The sequence below is a fragment of the Xiphophorus couchianus genome, chromosome 22 (assembly GCF_001444195.1).
Source record: "Xiphophorus couchianus chromosome 22, X_couchianus-1.0, whole genome shotgun sequence".
Lineage (NCBI taxonomy): Eukaryota > Metazoa > Chordata > Actinopteri > Cyprinodontiformes > Poeciliidae > Xiphophorus > Xiphophorus couchianus.
This window is the reverse complement of record NC_040249.1, coordinates 7,535,695-7,559,518: the sequence shown is the minus strand read 5'-3', so window position 1 is coordinate 7,559,518 and position 23,824 is coordinate 7,535,695. Positions and strand designations below refer to the sequence as shown.

At 40.3% G+C, this 23,824-nt stretch overlaps 1 protein-coding gene across 35 annotated transcripts in view; it reads left to right on the top strand.

Annotated features, from left to right (window-relative positions):
• The window catches only part of LOC114137994 (ankyrin-3-like), a 130,652-nt gene extending 107,131 nt beyond the window's left edge, over window positions 1–23,521 (top strand). For 17 of the 35 annotated variants that reach the window (XM_028006914.1, XM_028006913.1, XM_028006912.1 and 14 more), the window contains 11 exons: window positions 977–6,760; window positions 9,106–9,180; window positions 10,292–10,423; window positions 10,706–10,849; window positions 15,457–16,840; window positions 16,955–17,114; window positions 17,597–17,671; window positions 17,996–18,079; window positions 18,208–18,314; window positions 19,319–19,395; window positions 21,333–23,521. In XM_028006914.1, the coding sequence (XP_027862715.1) occupies window positions 977–6,760; window positions 9,106–9,180; window positions 10,292–10,423; window positions 10,706–10,849; window positions 15,457–16,840; window positions 16,955–17,114; window positions 17,597–17,671; window positions 17,996–18,079; window positions 18,208–18,314; window positions 19,319–19,395; window positions 21,333–21,352 (8,042 nt within the window). In that variant the 3' untranslated portion in view covers window positions 21,353–23,521. Of the gene's footprint in view, window positions 1–976; window positions 8,213–9,105; window positions 9,181–10,291; window positions 10,424–10,705; window positions 10,850–15,456; window positions 16,841–16,954; window positions 17,115–17,596; window positions 17,672–17,995; window positions 18,080–18,207; window positions 18,322–19,318; window positions 19,396–21,159; window positions 21,312–21,332 lie in introns of those variants that run through there. The other 18 variants (XM_028006907.1, XM_028006905.1, XM_028006906.1 and 15 more) reach the window with 11 other exon arrangements.
• The last annotated feature ends 303 nt before the right edge of the window (window positions 23,522–23,824 follow it).

Here is a 23,824-nt window from a genome sequence, read left to right as displayed (position 1 = left end):
CTCAACATATGCTCTTCTGTCATCCTCCATTCCTCAAATATTTGCATGGTTTTTGTGTGTTAAGCTTTGCTGACCAACCCCATGTTGGGAAAAAAAAAACGGTCTCTTTGTTTCAACTGTTTTGCCATTTTTACATTTGTGGAAGCACTGGGAACTGACATGTTTGTCATTCAAACTTGTTTTAAGTCATGTAAAATAAAAATGTTCTGTTGAATTGTCATTGTTTTAGTAGCCATTGCATCTTTTATTGGCTTTATGATTGTGTGCGGCTGTGTATATTATTGTCAAACAGGTTGCACTTTACACCAATTTGATTCCCTTCATAGTGCTGATTTAGCAGAGTAAAAGTGTATCCTGTACATTTCTTTTTACTTCTTAAGTTTTAAAAAGACCACTACTGGTTTCTTAATTGTTGATGAAACTCAAAACTGACTTTGAAGTCAAAAGTGACATTTTATTGCAAGTAAAAATAGACATAAGTCTCATTTGGTAAAGTGCAACTTCTTATTCAACAAATAGAAAATTAGTAATGTAAATTTTTGTGAGTAATATACACTTGTGGGGTCCTCTGGCATTGAAAATACAACATTTGAAAAGATCCATATTTTATTCTAAAAGACACTGTTGCTTAGAGGTACACACTGCAGATTAGCACATGAAAAGTCAATAGAATTGTAATTTTACATTTTTATCACTTCATCTTGAAATCTGTATCATATGTCAAGCATTTTTATTCCTGCTCCATTCTGTATCATGTATAGTTTTCCATTGATTCATCATTACTTGGCATAGGACTTTTCTCACATTGATTGTGTAAAATTATGACTTTGTTGCTGTGTGTTCAATCCCCTTTTTGACTGACTCAAATTTCTCTTTCTGGTTTTTGTTGTTTTTGTTCGATTATTTTATGTTAATTTTGTGTTAAATTTTTTATTGCTTTTCATTTAATTTTTTTTAATTTAAATTATTGTTGAAGAAACAACTGATCGAAGCCCGCCGAGAACACAGCCTTCTGGCTACCCTCACAAACCTGTCTTTTCAACAAGATCTTATCAGGCGTGGTCGCCTGTTCCTGTCACCTGCCCTGGCCAAGCCAAGTCTGGGTTTGGCTCCCTCTCCAGCTCGTCATCAAACACGCCTTCTGCCTCTCCCTTAAAGTCTGTCTGGTCCATCAACTCTGCCTCTCCCATTAAGACCAACATCCCTGGATCACCTGCTTCCTCTGTCAAGTCAGTTAGTGACACAGCCTCTCCCATCCGATCCTACATATCCATTTCGTCTCCGATAAAAACTGTAATCCACCAATCCCAGTACCCTGTCCAGGTTACCCCCAGCCCCCTGGCTTCACCTGGTAAAAGTGCTTCAGACCCTTTGTCCATGAAAGGATTAGCAGCATTGACTTCTAGGACCCCTATAACGTCAACTGGAGGAGGAAGTCCTTATCTTGAGAGAACGTCAATGGGCCTGACCCCACCAACCTCTCCCAAATCTTCTCTCAGCATGTTCAGTTCTTCCCTGCCATATAAAACTATTTTGGGAAGTTCAACTGGTACAACTCCGTCCTCCTCACCTATAAAAACAGTCCCTGGTCTTACATCTATGCGTTCCCTTGCGATGGATTCCACTGCTCCGGTAAGAAATCTATTCTCCTCCCTTTCATCACCTCTTAAATCCAGCAACTCTCCAAGTGCTGCCGCTCTGATTAATGGAACTGTGTCACCAGCACAGTACCGCTCTTCATCACCAACATCTCATCTCGCCAGCAGCCTGCAAGAAAGAATACAAGCAACCACCAATGCCGCTACAACAAGTGTTAATGCGGCCTTTGATGAGGTTGAAAAGACATTCAATTCTTGCTCTGCAGGTTACGGCACCCTCAAGTCTTTTTCCTCATCTGCCTCCTCCTCATACCAGTCCATTAGGTCATCGGCTTCTGGTTCCCTCTATACCTCCCTGAGATCCCCTCCCAATGTCACCACTGCTGTAACTTCAAGTACAATGACTGTTCCAGTGTACTCTGTGATTAATGTGGTTCCAGAGTCCCAGTTGAAAAAGAGATCTGAGGTGCCTCCCTCAATTGCTGTCCTTCTGTCACCAAGAAAAAGTATTCCTTCTGACATGAGTGTTCAGTCCTCCTTTGTCAGAACTCTGTCCCCTGTCAAAGCACCCCTGTATTCTCCTGGCATCAAATCCAACGCAACATCACCATTATCATCCAGCCAAGAAATTCTGAAGGATGTCGCTGAAATGAAAGAGGACTTGATTAGAATGTCAGCCATTTTGCAGACAGAACCAAACTCTACAGCCAGCAAAGGGTTTCAGTCTGATTCTCCTAAAGAGGTTAAGATAGAGGATGAGGAGCCATATCGAATTGTGGAGAAAGTAAAGCAGGACTTGGTAAAAGTAAGTGAAATCCTGACCAAAGATTCCAGAAAGGACGGTAGAATTTCTCCTGCAAGAGGTTCATTGGATGACATACACTTCTCAAAAGTCCAAGTTGAACAGCCACCAAGCAACTGGAGTTACCCACCAAGATATGAGACAGTAGTTTCTCAAGCAAGATCAAAACCCATACCTGACAGAGATTTCAATCTGTCTAAAGTGGTTGACTACCTAGCCAATGATAATAGCTCTTTTTCCAAAATGCATGACACAAAACAGAAAGCAGATGAAGGAAAAAGAGAAGCAGAGGGTAAAGAAAAGCAGAAACGAGTCCTCAAACCAACTACAGCAGTTCAGGAGCATAAGCTCAAAATGCCTCCTACAACCATGCGATCTTCCCCTTCAGAAAAAGAATTAAGTAAAGTGACTGATGCACTTTTTGGTGGAGACACTGTGCTGGAATCCCCTGATGACATATTCCACGAACAGGATAAAAGTCCTCTCTCAGACAGCGGGTTTGAAACCAGGAGTGAGAGGACTCCATCAGCTCCACAAAGTGCAGAAGGCACAGGTCCCAAGACTCCTTTTCAGGATATCCAAGTTCCACCAGTAATCACAGAGACTAGAACTGAAGTTGTGCATGTCATCAGAAGCTACGAGCCAGAGGACGACAAACAGCTTGCAATGGAAGATGTAGATACTGTTAGAAACATTGATTCAGATTTCAAAAAGCATCATACTCCCTCTCTGTCAACTCCAGATCAGAATAAATGCCATTCAGTAAAATGTAGCCCTGATGAAGATCCAATGGGAAAGGGAATGAGGGTAAAAGAGGAAACTCACATCACGACCACCACTAGGATGGTGTACCACAAACCATCTGGCAAAGAAGCACCATCAGAGAGATGTGAGGAAACTATGTCAGTGCATGATATCATGAAGGCTTTTCAGTCAGGAAAGGACCCTTCCAGAGAGCTAGCTGGACTGTTTGAACACAAGTCTGGCAATGAGGAGGTTTCACAAAGGTTTCTTGAGGACATCAACTCCAAACCCAAGGTTGAAAGAATAATTGAGGTTCACATAGAAAAGGGTAGTAAAGCAGAACCAACAGAAGTAATAATCAGAGAAACAAAAAACCATGCAGAGAAGGACATGTATTATTACCCAGGGAGTAGACAAGATGATGAGGAGTCACTTCCAGTGTACCTTGAGTCCCCTAGAGTGAATACACCTCTGTCACAGGAAGAAGACAGTCGTCCTAGTTCTGCTCAGCTAGTGGCAGATGACTCCTATAAAACATTAAAGTTACTTAGCCAGCAATCTGTAGAGTTTCATGAAGATGAGTCATCAGAGCTTAGAGGAGAATCATACAACTTTGCTGAAAAAATGCTATTGTCTGAGAAATTTGATCAATCTCATTCAGACACTGAGGAGTATCTCAGAGATAGATCTCGGTACCACTCACCTGACAGAAGCACTCACGTAAAGGCTAGATCACCTGGGCCAAGGACAGAGTATGTATTTAGGTCATCAAGAAATGTCTTTGACAAATCAGGACGAATGGCTAATGTTGATGATAATTTTGACAAACTGACACTTTTGCAGTATTCCTCAGAGCCCGGTAGCCCAAAACAGTCTGTTTGGATGCGTGTGCCAGATGAAACGCAGATTAAGGAGAGAGAACAGTCTGAATATGAGGACAGAGTGGATAGGACTGTTAAAGAAGCAGAGGAGAAACTTAGTGAGGTATCTCAGTTTTTTCGTGATAAAACAGAGCAGCTAAATGATGAGCTGTCATCTCCAGAGAAGAAATCTCGCAGGCCAGATTTCAGGGAATCCCGATCTGGGCCCAGTTCAACCCAAAGTAGCCCAGAAAGGTCACCATATAGGAGTGGGGGTAGTGGGGAGGAGTGGAACAGAGAGAGGTTAAGAGACAGATTTGGCCCTAGTGATAGAAAATGTTCCAGTCTACCCAGCAGTCCTGAAAGAAGAGTATTGCTCCAGTTAAGTGATAATGACCCTAGAAAACAAGGAGATGGAAAACTACAGGGAAGTGTTGGTGACAGTCCAAAATCTTTTCAAATGTCTTCCTCCAAAGTTAGTGCAGTCAGGCTAAAATTTGAACAAGAGGCTCAGAGGCAAGATAGGGGAAGTTCAGGGAGTCAAAATCAAAACCCTCCAATCAGAAAGCTCCAGGAAACTAGACTACCTGTGTATCAGATGTTTTCTGGGTCTAGTTTTCAAAAAGCACCTGACAGTCCAGCAAACCAAAGAAAATGCAAAGAGACTGAGTCAAATAAGTCATCACCCAAGCATGAGACCAGTGGCAAAGATCAGGAAGAGAATAAGTCGTTCAAAACATGGGAGAGACAGGGGTATGGACAGTGTAAACCTCAGTCCCCAAAACTATCCAATTATTCAGCTCAGGATTCCACAAAAGATTGCAGTAGTGATTCCCAAAGACAGGAAACAACAAAGAAAATAATCTATACAGAATTTGTTGTCAGAGAAAGTCCAAGTACCAATGATGGGCTAAAAAAAAACTCGGAATCGCAAATTCCTGTAAGAAAATCGTCTAATTTTTCAGAAAACCACAAATCCACCTCTTTAAAATTAGATGAACCAAGTGAAAGACCAGGGCCTCATACCCCTACTTTAGGTAGAAATCGGTTACACAGTAGCTCTGAATCCAATAGGTCTACCCGTGGATCATCCTTAGGGAAATCCAGAGTCTCCTCAGAGAGTAGCCAGTCAAATGTAGTATGTAATGGCATTGATGATGATCAAGTACAGTACTTGGATCAAGCAACTCCTGTAGTTGTGACTGAGGGTTTCAAAGATATTAAACCCTTGCCAGTGTATGTCAGCATCCAAGTAGGAAAGCAGTATGAGAAAGAAACAAGTTCAGGGCAGCTGGGGACATACAAAAAGATTGTGAGTCATGAGAGCAGGACAGTGCATGAAACGAGAGGCGCAGTTTACAGTGTCAAGCAAAAACAGTCTCCTTCTCCTCAAGGAAGTCCAGAAGATGACACTTTAGAACAGGTAACTTTCATGGATAGCTCTGGAAAAAGCCCTGTAACCCCTGAGACCCCAAGCCCAGAAGAGCTGAGCCTGACATCCCGAACACCAGACTCTGTGATAGGTTTTATGACCAGCATGCCAAGCACTATCCCAGAGGAGTCTGAGGAGGAAGATGGAAAGACCTTCATCTATAAAGAGCCCTTAAAAGCAAAATCCAAGCCAGCCTCTCCAGAGAATCAAAGTAAAAAGCAGGAAGGAGAAAGAGGGAAGTCAAAGGAAAAAAGAGTTGCTTATATAGAGTTTCCGCCCCCTCCTCCATTAGAGGCCGAGCAGTGCAGTGCTGAGAAAAGGTCTGCACGTACTTCCTCTGAAACAGAGACAGAGATGATTGAGGTAAATCTTCAAGAAGAGCATGATAGACACCTTTTAGCCGAGCCTATCATTCGAGTCCAGCCTCCTTCTCCTATTCCCCCAGGGACTGATAACAGCGACTCTAGTGATGATGAGTCTGTCTTCCATCCCGTTCCTGTCAAAAAGTACACCTTCAAAATGAAAGAAGAAGAAGAGAAGCATCAAAAACACAAAAAGTCAGAGAAAAATGGAACTAAAGAATCTGGGGTTAATGGTGGAAAGGGAGAGGATGCTGAATTGGAACAAAATGGAAATGATCAGTCCATCACTGACTGTTCAATAGCAACAACTGCTGAGTTCTCCCATGACACAGATGCTACTGAGATTGACTCTTTAGATGGATATGATCTTCAGGATGAAGATGATGGACTAAGTGAAGACCCTAAAACATCAAGTTTGTCCAATGATGGGAAAGCTACTGACCGTTCATTTAATCAGTCCAAGCTTGAAGTGATAGAAGAGGAGAAATGTGAGGAAGGAGGTGACAATGGAAAGACTAAAAGTGGCACATCTGGAGCCAAAGCTAGTGGAGAAAAAAAAGACTATACCCTTGAAGGAAGACATCCGGATAGGAAGGGCTTTGGGGAGAACTATTTTGGATACCAAATTCAAGATGAGCTGAATTCAACCTTTAAAACTGTTGCTACCAAAGGTCTGGACTTTGACCCGTGGTCAACAAAAGGGGTTGATAATGAAGGGCTTTTTGAGTCTAAAGCAAAAGAAGAGGACCCCAAACCTTACAGTTTGTCGGCTGAAGAAAAATCACAGGCTACAACACCTGACACAACCCCTGCTCGAACACCAACTGATGAGAGCACACCGACTAGTGAGCCTAACCCCTTCCCTTTCCATGAAGGGAAGATGTTTGAGATGACACGCAGTGGTGCTATTGACATGAGCAAGCGGGACTTTGTTGAAGAGAGGCTTCAGTTTTTCCAGATTGGTGAGCATTCCTCTGACCCTATAACAGGGGAAAAAGGGAGAGGGGGAAAGATCCTGGGGGTACCTTCCTCTCAGTCAAAAACTGGGGAGAGGTCCACAGTAGATGGAAAGATGACAGTTGTAGATACTACCTTAGACAGCAGCACTAGACCAACAACACCAGCTACAACTGCAGCGAAATACAACCCTGCACAGCCTGGCAGTGACATAGGTTGTGCTGTTACTGATATTCCTGCCTGTGAAGCCATAGCTGAGACTGCCTCTTCATGCACAATCACAGCCTCTAAGGTTGATTCCAAATTACGAACTCCTATTAAAATGGGCATAGCTGCCTCTATAACTGTGAAAAAAGACTCAGGGGATCTCGCAGACTGCAAAGCTGAGTTGTCAGAGGGTCAGGTGGTGCCAGAATACATTAGTATAAAGGGTCAGTGTTCAGAGAAAAAGTCTAGCAGTCATTCTGAGCTTAGAAAAGAAAACAAAGACTACCCATCTGAAAACTGCAACAACAATAATAACCTGGAATCCTCCAGTGTTCAGGCCAACTATATTCAGTGTGGCAGTTTAGTGTTTAATTTGCAGTCCTCCTCTGAGCCCACCTTACAGAAGGCTAGCAGGATAGAAACTCTGTGCTGTAAAGATAAGAGCGAGAAAGTAGAAGTGCCCAGCAGCAGTCAGGTTCAAGAGCAGAAGACCGAAACAGTTAAAGAGAGTGAGGCAAAGCATCCCAGGTCAAGGCTTCCAGTCAAAGCATCAGGCTGGTCATTTCACACACAAGGAACTGCCATTGGGAAGCAGAAACCCAAACAAGCAGTAGCAGGTGAGGTCAGGAAAAGAGGAGAGCCAGTGATTGCCAAAGTAGAGCCTAGATCAAGGATACCAGTCAAAGACGTTAAAAAGAGCAGTCCTTCTGCTACAGCTAGCTTACCTGTCTCAGTTCGTATTACCTCACATCCAGTAAAGACACTGAATACAGGGAGAGCAGCCATACAACTGCCCACAAGGCAACCACAGAAGGATAGGCATCAGTTCAGCAGTGTCACCAGTGAGGGAGCATCTAGACAAAACAGACAGGATAACCCTAGTGATCTTTGTAAGCGCACCATTGAATACTTTAAAGACATTAGCGGGGAGACGCTAAAGTTGGTGGACCGCCTGTCAGACGAGGAGAAAAAGACGCAAACAGAGCAGTCGGAGGAAGACAGCACCTCCCGAAGCACCTCTCTGTCGGACGCCTCCCAGCCTTCCCAGCCCTCCCAGCCCTCCCGCTCATCCAGGTCTGGTAGAGGTTCGAGGGCTGAGGCCGGGGCCGCGTCCGTAAGGGCAAAGGTGGCGACGACGGACAGGGGTTCCGGCAGTGAGAGGAGCAGAAGGAGTAGGCGGACTGGTGGGAAGGAGGGCAGTCAGGGACTCACAGGGTCTCGAACGCCTCCCATCGCGGAGATCAAGCCTAGTTTGTAAAACTTTCACACTATGTTTAAAATACATCTATATATTTAAATTTTTCACTTTTAGTTGCATGACATTTTTGTGATCATTTATGGATTGACTGGAATGCCTGTGGCGTGTTTACATATCCTCGTCAAAGCAGTAGCTGTCATTTAAATTTCTTTTTTTTTTTTGTCATTAATGTACTGTGCTGTCAGTGTTAAAAAATTTTCTGTCCTCCCCTCCCCTCTTTCAACCTTGTTAAGCATAAACTCGTGGGGCTAAGCATGCCAGTAAAAGTGTCAGATCACTGGCACGACCAGTCCCATGTTTGACAAACTCCCTGGTCTACCTGTCTATTTGTCTGTGCAGGGTGGTTACTGACTTATTGTGGTAGTTTGTTGTAGAACTTCTTATGCAATTGTCGTTGAGACTAACAAGTGTTTACAAAAAAAACTATAAAAAAATAAGTGTCTATGCATGGTTACATTTTTAGATTATAGATTTGTAGACCTATAAGCCTTTCATTATATTTTGTTTTGTGTAGTTATCATGACAGTTGCTGCCTGCTTAGAGCATACATACCACAAACAGTCACAGAGCACCACTTACCTTATTGACACATCTAAGTCATAATGTCTAGTAGAAAATATCTTTTTCTTGCCATCTTGAGCTTGAATGTGTTGATGTGATAAATATGGCTGGTAAATTTGGCAAACACTTGGCTTTAGTCAAGTAGTTTGAACACATTTTTTAAAACTTTCTAAATTTTGTAAACGTCATAATAACAGACCTATGCATAAAGAAAAACAAGTGGCCAGAAAAGGAAATTATGTCATGTTTTTCCTCTCACATTAGTGAAAACTCAGGAAGAATATGGATTATTGTAATGTATTGTTATTCTTTTATCATCTTCAGGTCCCCAAAGTCCTTGTGAGCGAACAGACTTGCGCATGGCTATCGTTGCAGATCACCTGGGGCTCAGCTGGACAGGTGAGAAACTTGCTGTAAACATTTAAAATAGAACTTTAAAATCACTTAATGTACATTTATGTTACTAGTTTAATTTAAAAAGTGAAACTCTTTTACAATGCAGATTCATTATACGTATAAACACATATATGAAGCATTTGTTTCTGTTGTATAAATATTTGGAACAGCTAATGAAAACTCAAATTTCTGTTTCTCGGGAGTTTGGAATACTACATTAAAAACAAATCTTATCAACAGTGTTGTCCATTGTTTATGCTTAGCTCAGGTAAGATATTTTTAATATTGTCCAGGAGTGGCTTCCCATTAGGGATGCCACAGTTGCAGCTTATGTTCTGTATACAGCAGTGTGTGAACAGGCAGCTTCTTTATCACTGACCTCTCCTGGCCTATCGTCTTTATGGAAGGAGTTATTGACTGTCTGCTGGACAACTGTCAACTCAGTAGTCTTTTTTGTGATTGTGCTGGTAATAACGTAACATAAATTTATTAAAAAATACTTTTTAATTGATCATATGTAACATTCAGATTGCCAGAGAAGCTGCATTTTGAACCATAGTCAGCTACGTTAACATAAATTATTAGTTAAAACGTATCACTTTGCGTGTAATGCATCTTTACAGAATATTATGTTATCCTTTTCTAGTCACTGAAATAAATGAACTTTTCCATAATAATTTAATTTGGTCAGTTACATTCACACTTCTGCTTAGTTTCCCTAAAGAAATTCCTCTTTCCTTTGTTTCACAAACTATGATTTTTGCTGCCATCTTCAGGTTATCTGAAGCCAGACAACTGCATTATTTCAAATCAATGCACTTTTTAACTAAATCGCAATATCTACAATATACTCAGTTATTGGTTGACCTCGAGGCATGTTACTTGGTGCTCATTTTAAAACTAACGTGGCTTTTCTAGCATCTACACTACTTAAACAAACGTAATAAATAATAGAAGCCCAGTAGGAAGTTAGTACTCTTGTGTTGCTTTGACAAGTGGAGGTATGCAAAATGTGGAAGAGGCAAAAATACCTATGAATTTAAAACAGATATTTTATCCATTTTAAATATTTTATTTTCACAGCTAACGTCAGAGTCTCTTTCTCTAATCACAGAGCTGGCTCGAGAGATGAACTTCACAGTGGACGAGATCAACCACATCAGACTTGAGAACCCTAACTCTCTGACAGCACAGAGCTTCATGCTACTTAAGAAATGGGTCAGTCGTGAAGGGAAAAATGCCACAAGTAAGTCTATTTTTATATATGAAAAGATTACTATCTTCTACAGGTACTGTAGGATCGGAAACTGATTTATCATTTCCACAAATACTTGTATTTAAAAGAAAGTGATCTATTTCCCTGCTGTTCTCCTTTCTATCTCATTTTGTATCGGCTCTAAAATGTAGTATGCAAATTACTAAGAGGTTTACTTTTGCTGACGTTTATTTTTTACGAATATATTATGGTTTTTGTTTAAGTCATTAAAAAAAAGAGTTGTGGTTTCTTTTCTCTTTTTTTTCTCCACAGCGGATGCCTTATCTGAAGTGCTGACCAAAGTCAATCGGATGGATATTGTGACTTTGCTGGAGGGCCCAATATTCGACTATGGTAACATTTCAGGCACGAGATGTTTTGCCGATGATAACGCTGTTTTCCGGGATCAGGCTGATGGTAAAGTTTAGCTCTACTAGCTGACCTCTTACCTCTCCCTGCTACCTTTTCTTTTGTACAAATGCAAATATCTAAAGTAGATATTACACTAAGATTTGTACTTTGGACAATTGGATCCCGCTGTTTTCCAAATTTTTGTTGATTTCTGCATTTACGCAACATATTTGCCATTGAAATAAGTATAATAAACAAAGCTTAACATTATTCTTTACTTTTAAATGTATATTTAAACTTTTTTAATGATTCTTCAACTTATTCTAGGATATTTGTTTATTTAAATTAAGATATTCTTGTTCAGTTCAATAAGGATGAAGAAGGTGACTCCAGTTGTCCCAAATAATTATTTTTACTGATAGAACCCTTTTATAAATGCATGCTTACTCTAAACTGCTTTAGATGTTGCTGATTTTTGTAGAAATTAACTTCATAGAGTCTGCCTTTCTCCCTCCATTGTGCCTTGCAAAAGTATTCGTTTCTGTTAAACTTCTCAATTTGTCACATTACAACCACAATGATATTTATGGGGATTTATTGTGATAGACCAACACTAATTGTGCCTAATTATGAAGTGAAAGGGGAATAGAAATGACTTGCAATTCTTTTAAAATAAAAATCTTGAGTGTGCTGAGCATTTGAATTCAGTCTTGACTCTCGTGAACAAAATTCAGTGCAGCCAATTGCCTTTAGGAGCCTAAATGAAGTAACGTAAAGTAACTGCATAGATCCATGGCTTATATCAAAGAATCACCTCCATGGATCCGGTTCATGCAGAAAAGTAGCAAAAAGAAAGCCATTACTGATAGAAAAAAGGTCTGTGGGACACAGCAAACATGTGGAAGACTGTGCTCTGGTCAAACGGGACCAAAACTGCCGGTGGCAGCATCATGCCTTATGGATGCTTTTCTTCAGCACGCACAACAAGGCTGGTCAAAGTTTATGTGATGATGGATGGAGCTAAATAAATTGCAATCCTCAGATAAAATGGTTAGAAGGGGCAAAAGACTCATGACTTTGGCTGAGCATCACCTTTTGGCACAACCTCAACCCTAAACATACAGTCAGAACTAGAAATGAGCAGTTTTAATCAAACTGTATGTATGCGTGTGGGGGTGTGTGTGTATATTAGAATGGCTTAGTCAAAGATTAGACCTAAATGCAATTGAGCACCTGTGGCAAGATTTGCAGATGCTCTCTATCTAAGAAAAATAAGGGGTAAAAACAATTCATGGAATGCTGGTTAAGACATAACTTCAGCACACTCACAGCTGTAAATTAAGCCAACACTTTCATTTGCAAAAAGTGTTAAAAACCACGTATTACTGGTCTTTCTCTTCACAACTAGGAACAACTTTAATTTGGTAAATCAAAGAAAATGTGTGGAGGTTTGGGTTTGCAACATGCCAACATGTGAAAAAGTTAAAGGGGAATACTTTTACAAGGCACAGTTTTTAGTTTCTCCTAGTGATCCTCCAGTTCCTCTGAGCCTTCTTTGCATAGATGAGAGAAATTCTTCCTCCTTGAAACCAGACTGCCTCCTCCTGCATTCCCGTCACCTCCCCGCAGTACTACGAGTCGCTGATAACAGCACAAAACTGCTCTTAACTATTTAAGAGTCATCCACATGTGCCTGCTCCTGAATCCAACATCATGCATCTTTTCTGTTGCACAATCATTATTTCACAGCACTTTGTGTCCCCCTCCCCTTCTCTTTCTTCAATTCCTCTTTTGTTTTGCCCTGTATGTCGTCTGCTATTTTATTTCTTCGTAGTGTGTGTCATTATACCCTTAACTCCTAGAGGCACTGAAACAGCTTATATCCTGCAGACACAGAGTCCATATTTCCCTACACCGACACCAACTCCTCCACCCACTCCCCTCACACCTTCTGCGGCAGCTACCTTCCGTCCTTTATCACCACGCCGCTCTCCGAGTTATGAGTCGTCCATTTCCCTCAAAGACTTGGCGCCTTCTACACCGTTGGAGCTAGCACAGTCTAACTGCCCCCACTCTCATTCCTTGCGTCCCGTTCCTCAGTGGCCCTCTTCTGATCCATGCGAATTTTCCTTCTTGCCCCAAGTTTCCTCTCCAATCCCCCTGATCACCTCACCTTTACCTTTGTCCCCTGCACCTTTTTTCCCATCAGGCTTTTCAGTCTTATCCATCCCAATTTCTCCCACATCAGTTCCAGCCTCCCCCACTCCTAACACATCCTGCCCTGTCGCTTTACAAGCGCAAACAGCCTCACTCACGTTATCTGAATGGTCTTCTGACTTGTCCTCTCAAACCACATCTTCCTTTAAACCAGACCCCAGTCCTACAACCCCTACCTCCATATTTTCTTCTCATGACACCAACCTATCTCACCCCATTACCACCCTAGCACCTTCTGCCAGTGACTCTGCGAGTAAAGAGTCTCTAGTTGCCCAACCGTACTCCTCGTCCCAGCCTTCCTCCCCTCTCTCCATATGCACCCTTCCTCCGATTTCTCCCTCCGGGTCCCGTTGCCCCAGCCCTTCCCCTTCTTCTCCTCCTTTGCGCTCCCTCTCTCCTGGTCCTGTTTGCCAGTGCAAATGTTTGACCTCGGTCAACCCGCCACCCGCTCGAACCCGCTCAGATCCTTCTAAAACGGAACTTTTTATTTAGCTCGCTCAGGGTTGATCCCCCTTTCCCTCTGTCCAATCCTTCCTTCCTCACATCTCTCATCTGTCATCTGTGTCATGTGAGCATGTAACACAACACCCTGGCAAATAATGTGATCTTACACTTACCACTACCCACGCTATGATTCATGTAACCTTAGAGTGCAGCTTTATCATCTTAAATCTCTGAAACTGTAACAGTCTGAAAATCAGAGACTTTGCCACTCTATATTTGTGATAGTTTTTTTAAGATATAAATATTTTTTTCTGTTTCTATTGAGCAAATCCATGGTTCTCAAACTCTAGCCCAAGAATCACTTGTGATAAAGGACCTGCTTTCATAGATGCTAATTACAAATTCTGATATTAACTATGCAGAATTAGATTTGTCTTATATGTCTTATAACACCTGAGCTAAGAGCATTCTGGTTGCAATTGTGACTTCTCATTTCAATGTTGGATTGCTTTGTTGACTTGTTCAGCACTTTTGTCAGCTTCTGTTGTTTCCAAAGTGCTCTATCACATGAAATTTAGTTGGTTTTTTTTGGTAACTATTATCAGTAATATAATCTGATACCAATGTATTGTACTCTATCTAATGTGTTCAAACAGTTTACACATTGATATTTCACACTGCTATGTTAAACCATCAGAAGTGCTAATAAATAAGTAATAGAGGCATGTTTCCGTATATTCTACATATGAGGCAGCTATATGAGATACACAACCTCTTAGTGAGGCTTGACATTCCTAGAGAGAATAATGATGTTAGAGGCACCGTTTTTTTCACTGGGAACTCAGAACATCAGATTTTCCAGAACAAAGAGAACGTTCCAATTTTTGCAGGGTGAAAATGAGCATGCTAACTTAAGCAACGGAGTGAATCGAGAACAAGTGCCTGTTCAATACTTAGGCTGCGTTATATTTACCTCTATCGTTGGAACTTTGCTCTGGGAAAGGCACTGAATCTCACTTAACAATATTTCTGTTCCTAGATTGGTATCCAGTGAATTCTGCTGATTAGTAACCTGATCACTTAGCAAATCATGTTGAATATCAGTAGGGGTTTCCTAATTTAAATGCTAAGTGACCATGCTAACATCTCTTCAAAATATGTGCTAATAGGCATGCATTTCTCTGCATCACATTCTTTCAAACACTGACCTCTATGCAAGTAAATTAGAAGACAAATAGGGTTTGCTAATTCGTACGCAAAGTGACCAGGCTAACAATTATTAGCAATAGAAGCTAATGACAATTTATTTCTCTGCATTTTGTAGTTTCAATCACTGCAGAAAAATGTTATCCTAAAGGAAAAAATAAAAATACCAGTCCAAAAAAAAACAACCCAGTTTTGATTTTATACTGCAGCTATCACTATTATGAATGGCTGTCATATTCTATTCAGACATTGGACATTGAAATGTGGTGGGGTGAAAAATGCACAATTAACTATACAAACATGCATTATTGAACCACATCCCTTAACTATTTGGACAGTCCCATTGTGCCAGTTTGCCTAAGACAAAAAAAAAAATTATCAAAGTCCTGTTATGACACCGTTTTAAATTGTCAGTCCTATTGATGATACTTAAAACAACTTAGTATTTAATGAGGTGGTGCTTGTTATGAAAAGTTTGAGAACCAATGGAGTAAATACTTTACACACACATACTTTGCAAGAAATAGTTTATAAAATAACATTTGTGATGTTTAACTGATAACATTTACACTTTTATTACTGAATGTATTTTTTACATTGATTTGCCATTCTGTAATTTTATACCATATTACATCTCGGCTAGTGTTTGGTTGGATACTTGCTTGGCACTTGAGTCTCTATGTCATTGTCCATGTCAGATGGTTTTTGGATTGGGTTTTGTGTTTTTGTCTGTGTCTGCTTGTGTCGTGTTCTGTTGTGGCATGCTTCTTTCGGTGTCTGTACATTTGTCATCCTGTCGCCTACAGATTATCAGAGCATTCTAGCCGAGCTGCAGTCCCCTGCCGCTCTGCAGAACACCCTCCATTTCCTGGAGCCTGAACTCCCTGTCACCCCCAACCCTTCCCTTGCCCAGCATCAGCATCTCCATTACCCCAAACCAGAAAACTCTTGCAATCAGCCTCAGTTCGCGGATTGGAGTCCAGTTGTTGATCCTTGTAGTAAAGAACCAGACAGCCCACCTAAGAGTCCCCCCAGGCCCTGTGAGCTTGCCTTGCCTGCCCCAACCTTTGATTTTCCCGACCCCCTTCCTCCTAAGGTCAGAAAGCCCCACATTGCTTTGAACGACCAGCTGCTTTTGAGTGAAGAGGAGGACAGACCTTTTCAAGAAATGGAGCCCACCCTCAAGCCCAGATCCCAGTCCTTTCCAACAAAGTGCGAATTGGACATCGACATGGCGTTCTCTACCTCTTCGCCTTCGCTGTCATCCATGTCATCGATAACCCCATCGTCCCCTGATAGATCATGTACAGGTATGCGGTTGGGAAACACCTCAGATGGAGCACAAGAAGATATAGGTCAGACAGGCGGTCAAGTGGAAGTGAAAGAAGAAATTGAGGAAGTGGTTGAGATTGTTACGGCGCAGTTGGTAGAGAGGAACGGATTAGTAGAGAAGTTGGTAGAACAGGAATTGATTAAAAATGTGGAAAGAAAGTGTGAGATGGTTGCAAAAGACAGGTCTCAGTTGGTGGAGGAAGGGATAATTTTCCTGAAACCGAAGTGGTCCACAGAGCAGGATAAAGATTATGTTAATGAGCAATACGATGACGTTCGAGATGGGAGTAGAACAGCAGCATGTGAGGAGGAGAAGGCTGAAGATGAATGCAATATCTTAATGGAGCATGTTAGTCTAATAGATAAAATGGTCAAAGAGGCTGTTGGTCAATCACTGGATCTTGGGAAAAGAGTACAAGTGAAGGAAAAAATGGAAGATCCTAAGTCAGAACTGCAGTCTAAAGATGGACAAGACATCTGTGACACATTAGAAGGGGCAACAGAACGCCAGACTTTGTCTGACCTTTCCCCTCAAGCTTGGGTTGAAGCACTTGAGCAACTGCAGCCCTATGAGTCTGGATCCAATGAGAAAAATGAGAAGCAGAGAGGCAGAGAAATTCCAGAGGAGGCATTAGGATCTCTGTTGAAGGAGGTGAATAAAGAAGGCTCAGAGGAGAAGGAGGAGGAGGACGAAAAGGTGACTCAATCCAGGAATCAGGAGAGACTTGAAGAGGTTGAACATGCAGAAAAAAACATATGTTCACTTTCAGGATGGCACAGCAACTCATCCAGTGTCAATGTTGAGCCGCCAACTCCGGGCCGCAGTGTCAGCTCAGACTTACTCGACAAGCAGGAAAGGTACAAGTGTAACCCAACAGAATGACACCTTAAATATGACTTAAAAGGAGAAAATAAATACCCACTGACTTTTTTAAATGAAAATTTTGTTTGTTTTTATTTTTTACCCAACAGTCAGGAAAACTCTAGTGAGTCTATCACCTCCTCATCTAGAGCTGAATCAGGGAGGTCCAGACCTAACGGTGATAACTCAAAGCACTCACCTCAGGACGCCTCATCAGACTCATCTAACGGCAGAAAAGACGGGACGCCAGTGTCGGAGAAAAAAGTGCAGGTGATGTTACAGTAAATAATATTTGTTTTACTAATCATGCAGAAGGATTGTAATAAAAAAAAATTCTTCACCTGATGGAAGTTGATTGTGGCTTTCAGCTAATTAAAATTAGGTTTCTAAGATAAATAAAATACAACATAAAACCAGCAAAATGTGATTTTCATCCATAGATGTTATAGTACAGGGTTGTTATGGGTTACACAAATATCAGACTTGTCAGATGTCCATTGGATAATATGTGATGGATAGCTGGAAGCTAATAAATAAATAAATGCTTGAAATATACTGCCCTGGATGTAATGGAACTATTTATGAGTTTGAGAATTACTGAAATAATTCATAACTTGATATGCTCCTTTGTACTCGGTTTTCTTGTTCAATACAGAACCCAGTAAGAGCTCAGTGAGGAATTCAACAAAATATTTCAAATGACAAATTTGTGTATTTGTTGTGTAATCTTTTAACCCATTCATCCACATCAGGTTAGTGTAGATTCTGGTTCAGAGGAAGAACAGACTGTAACCACCAGAATCTACAGGCGGCGTCTCATTATAAAGGTACCCTGAAAGCCTGGAGTACAGGCTCGGTGGGCTTTGGTTTGGTTTAGTTTGTAGTTCACCTCCTCATTCTGGTGTGCACTCTGTAGCTTTGGTCTCTATCCCGATAGGTTTTCTCCATGTTTGTGTCTGTGTTTTTAAAGCAGAAGCATTTGAGTACATGTGTCATTGTTTGTATTAATGGCAGTTTATGACTGAGGACTAACTCGGGGCATTCTCGTTTTCTGAGGTTTTCTTCTAGTGTGGTGTTGGTGATGGATTATTTCACTTCTTTTTGTAGTAGGAGCTGAAATAGAATTATTTGCTAACCGCAAACACTTACAGGGAGAAGAAGCAAAAAACATCCCAGGCGAGTCTGTGACAGAGGAGCACTACATGGACCACGATGGTAACCTCATCAGTAGAAAAGTAATGTACAACATTCATTTGGACGTATCATTTATCTCTCTACATCAGGAGAGAGAGTCTGTTTTTCTTTTCAGAAGGAAACGGGAAACAGCAGATTATTTATCCCATTGCCTTTCTGCCTTGAGCAGGTGATCAGGAAGGTAATTCGGCGAGTCTCAACTCCCACTCCAGAAAACCAAGGAGGTGACAGGTGGCACAGTGACCTCCACCACAGTCCCACTCAGCAGGATTATGGGTCAGAGGTTGGCACAAAGATAACCCTTTAATTATTCTTCCTGAAGGGTTAATCTACATGGGTGTATGGATTTCTGAGGTCATATTCTGGGGGAATCTAACTGCTGATTAAAAGGTTGGCTTAAAGCTGCACTGTGCACAAACAGCTTTTAACACAATTAAGGCGCACATTTAATTGACTTTAAGTGGCTAAAAGGATTTTTTCATTAGTAAGGTCTATTTTTCCTTTTTCTGGTAGCATGCCATGTAGAATCACAGGTTTAAAGATGGTGCACAAAATTGAAATTATCATCCATATATGGCAGTGGCTTCCTGTTTTTGAAGTTGTGACAAAAAAGTCCCTTTTTGTGTGAGAAAAAGTCTAAGAATTAAAAATAGTTTTAAAAAAATGTTCCCGAACTTGTTGGAATTACAAGTTAATAAAAAGATTTCTAAAAATACAGGTGCTCAGGTCTGTTTGTGTGCAGCTTTAAGGTAAACAGGAATCAGTTCTGTTTTATCAGGTTTTTCTTCAGTTCTGCAGGGTCATTCTTGTTAATTGCATTAATATTACTGTCCTCATTATTTCAACTCACGGGGATAAAATGCTATTATTTGATATGCAGCCTTGCATGCTGTATATGACTACAACAGACAATGCGAACCACTTCTCTCCTCACTGTGTGTGTTTTTGCTATTTTTTCTAGCCTAACCAGTTAATAATGATATGAGTGCTGTGACTTTGTTGTTTCTAACCCTGCTCATAATGTGTTGTTTTTCCTTCCAGGTACGTAGCTGGTGTGGTGTGGTCATAATTGTTTATTTTCTATAACACAGCTATAACTAACCCTTGCTTTGGATGAAAGCACCATAAAACCAAACCATTTGGGTTGAGGCCTTCGTGTGCTGTTGTGTGTGGTGTTTGTCTATCTAGCCTGAGGTTTCACATTGATGTTGAGGTTGCATGCTTTTAAAGGGTCGGAGACATTTTAATTAAAGAAATTTCTGTGTGCTTGTGTTTTTCAGCCTGGGGATGGAGCGAGGAAATGCAGACTATCGGGGGACAAAAAGCATCTCTAGTAGGGATGGGTTTGGTTTAGCAGGTACATTAAAATACAGTCTACCAATAAATGCTTTTTGGTTTGTTTTTTTACAAACTTGCATAATCTCATAACATATCCAACTTATACCTCTATTATGTAATCCTTTCCCTTTCACATTTTACTGCAACTAGTTCGGCAGGTAGTAACAGGAAACACAAATAAACAGTTAAAAAATAAAATAAACTTAATCTTTGTTTTTAGTGCAAATTGGGCGTCACGGTTTATGATGGCACTAAAATAGACTAACTTTGCATTAATATTGTTATCACTGGTTAGGATGCGTGTTGTGAAAAACATCAGATGTCTATTTAATTGAATTTTATTTTCTTTAGCAGAAGTTGAGGCTTTAGCGGTTTCTTGTCAAACAGTAGATATGCATAGTAGGTTTCCATCCCAATGAAGCTGCTTGGCAATCAGCCACATATTGAGCAGACCAGCTGAGCTGTTCAATTACAAAACGTTATCAAAACATTATTTTTAGATGAAGTTACACGCTTACAGTGCCTTGTAAGCTTCAGTCACATTTCGACCGCAAACTTCAACGCATTTAACCAGGATTTTATGGGCTAGAAAAACATAAAGTAGTGCACAATTTTGAAGTGGAAGGAAAATGCTACACACCCTTGAGTCTTTTATTTTAGTAAAATAGGTGCAGATGCACGTCTTTTGAGGTACGTCTCTATCTGCTTTGCATGTCCGGAAACTGACATTTTTGTCTATCCTACTATGTAAAATAGCTCCATCAGATCAGTAGGAGAAAATCTGTTATCACCACTTATCATTTTCTTGCCAGTGATTCTCAGTTAGTTTTAAGTCTGGACTTTGACTAGCCATTCTAAAGTGTGCTGAACATGCTGTACTGTAACTGTAGTCACCCAGATCCACTGTAATATGACTTTTAGATTTCAAAAACACATTATTCAAGGGAATGAGGTGGTAACTTCACTATTTGATTCAGATGTGTGCCCCTGCATTCAGCTCCATTCATCTTCCTTTAAACTCTTTTATTTGGCTTGTACCACACTACAGAAAATTGGATCCATCAAATGATGCGTAGAAATGTAAACAATTTTGCACATCAAACATGAATATGTAATTATCATTTTAAGCAGCCCTTGGGAGATTGGAAAAAGAAAGAAAGCTAATTTAATCACATACAGTACTTGCTGTGTTTCACTGTACTCAGTGTAAAAGGCTGACTGGTCTGAGCCTGCTTATCCCCTTGCCACTTTTCTGCCCTGCTAAGTGAGCGTGAATAGGAGCCAGTTACAAAGAAAACAGGGCTTATTGATAGCACACACCTCAGCATTGCATCGCGTTGCTGATACCCCTGCATGCCTGTTTTTGTCCACCAAATCCCCAACTCAGAACAGCCTCGTAGCATCCGAAAAGAGTTTGTTATCCCATCGGCCAGACTGTTAATCCCATTTGCTGCTCACCCTTATGTTTGCTGGGAATCATTCCATCTGTGGACATCTCGCTTCAAAGCAGAATGGCGCTGCTGTGAAATCAGAAAGACAGTTTCTATAGTAACAAGGGTCATGGTAGCAACTACGTGTCAAGATTTACCGTTTTATAATTATATCAAGTGTGCAGCAGAACCTCTCCATGCACCTTCCAATTAAATATCATGCAGTGCCTTGCTGAAGTTGATCTTTTTCCACATTTTGTCTCATTACAAAAACAAACTATACTGAATTTTGCAATGGAATTTGTAATGTAAATTACAAAATGTTAATTTTGTGTTGGTTTACTACATAATAGCCCAATGAAATATCCAGAAGTTTGTGGCTGCAACATGACTGCATTATAAAACAGTCTAAGATGCACCCTTGTGTCTTCTAGTAATTGTATGTAAATATTTTTTCTTGAATAAATTTGTGCATTTGAGATGGTCATATGAGCTGTAACATTTCACAAAATATTTTGTCTTGCAGGCTTACAGGAACTACGTTAGATGTTACCTGGGATTAAGCACTCAAACCATTTTGGGAGCTCCATCCATTGTGAGGGATTAAAATAAAGGTCCAGTCTGCAGAATTTCTGCATCAAACAAATGTTTATCCCGTAAGAGGAGCCACACCTTCTCAGATTTACGCATGAGCATGAAAAACTCACTTTTGGTCACCATGAGGACCAGGAAGTTTCTTTCTCTGTTTTTTATTCTTTGGGGGGGGACTGCGGTGGACCAGTAGACAGTGATTCTGCTTCCTGTTTTGTGTGAAACAGTCTGTGCCGTGGATCCACTGGTGGTGCGAGAACCTTCTTGAGGAGCATCATTTGCTGTGGAAATAATTATTATAATAATAATAAAAAAGACTGCAAAGGCACAACTGTGACCAAAGATGGCACAAATGCTCAAGGGAAGAATAAAGCGGATATGGAACCACAAAAATAACCTACAAAACACTTCTGACCCGACTACAACACTCGCCTTATAGTTTTTTCTTGATTCATTACTGTCAGGATGTAAATTCTTTGGGGATTTTTTTTTTGTTTGTTTTTGCTCCTTTTTAAAACTTAAACTAACAAAAGAGCTTTTTTTCTGTATAGAAAATGACTGTGTATACTTCTGAAATAAAGGGCGAGTTAGTAATAAGAGTGCACTGAGGAGATGGATCTTTTCAAGTGCTTTCATAATCTACAGAAGCAGTTCCACTTTCAAAGATCTGACTGTAACTTCACAAGTTCTTGTATATTTAATTATTAGAGCAGGTTTAATGTTTGTACACACAAAAAAGCTGGTTTGATTTTAATAGGGACAAAGGGGTGGGAGGATTTCCAGAAACTTTCTGTTCCCATCCTGGGAGCTGATCTAATCCTGCAAAAAAGAAAAAGAAAAGAAGCAGCCTTTCAGAGTAACTCATATTTTCATGCATGCTGTTCACCTTATTTTAGGTACAATTTTTACAAGTTTGCAAACACTGTATTTAAGTGACAAAACCCTTTATCTCTGTACACCTGAAGCCCTGAAACTTGTCACCAGTTTTATATTTTGGACTGGCAAAGGATGCCATTGACGTGTTTTTAATGCTGGGGGTTGGGATGAAAAAAAAAACAAACAACACATATATAGCTTGTTGAGAATGTGATGTCTCGTCTGTCTGTGTTGAAAAACCGAGAGAGGGCCGGCTTCCGCTTAGAGGACAAGGTGACCTGAATGTAAATGCTTGTAGGCTGGTTCGCTGTAATATTCAACTCGTTCTTTGTGTATTGGCGATAAGGTATTGGAGTCCCTGTACACTGTTAGACTGTAATCATTTTTAGCTGAGTGTCGATTTGGTTTTCTAACATCTGGTGTGGTGTTAAAGAAGAAGCATTGGGGCTTTTTTATTATTATTATTATTTTTCTGGACATATAATCATGGGTGGGTGGGAGGTGAAATATCTCCTTGGTTTAAAACACATTAAGGACACATAAAGGATTTATTTGATTGTAGCTCTACATAGCATAATGTATGACAAAACACTGGATGGATCCAAACAATAATTTAAACATAAAATAAATTATGTTTAACTCTGAAACTGTGTGATATCTCTTTAGACTTGAGAGTCTGTATATGCAGTGTGAAATAGAAATGTTCTCACTAGCTCACTGAGAGGATTTTATTTTATATTAGGAGCCATCTTTGTATTGGTTTTCATTAGATACCCATGTAGTTCTAAAGTGTGGTGTTCTACTGATGCGAAGCCTCAGTATGCTGATGTCTAGCTGTGGACATGGATAAAAAAAAACAATGTGACCTGTTTTTTATTTTCCTTTTTTGGGGCACGGGGGTGTTTGGAAGAAGTCAGGTATGGTGTAAAATTACATCCCCTTCTACTGCTATGTCAATCAGGGGTAAAGAAGATCCTTTGATATGGTTCGAAAATCTTTTTTCTTTTTTTTTGTCAATTTTGTTTGATAAGTGTTTTCACCTGAGCAGACTTTTTGATGTACAATTCTTACTAACAGAGTGAAGCCATTGAAAATGTAACTATTCTAGCACTTTGGTTATTCAAGGTCTTTTAGAGGCTATAGCAGCAAATGATGCCACCACAAATGTTTCAGACATCTTTAAAAAAAAATTCAACCTAAAAATAAAAAAAAAAATTAAATAAATAAAAATGCTAAGATTTCGCAATATGGCTGTTTCTCCTCTCTTTTTTGTGTCCATAAATGGTTTGATATGCAATGACAAACTTTTTTTTTTTTTTAAATGTAGTGTAGATGAGTCAGGTTTGTAGGCTGCCTTCCTTTTCAGTTCCACCCACATATTTTCTTTGAAACTAACATCAAGGCTTTGCGATAACCTCTCCACAACACTGACATTATTGTCATTAAGCCATTTTGTAACTAATCTGGACTAATCTTCCATTTGGCAGACCCATGCTTTTACTTCCTTACTTATGTTTTGTGACATTGCTACAGTATTGTCACATACTGTAG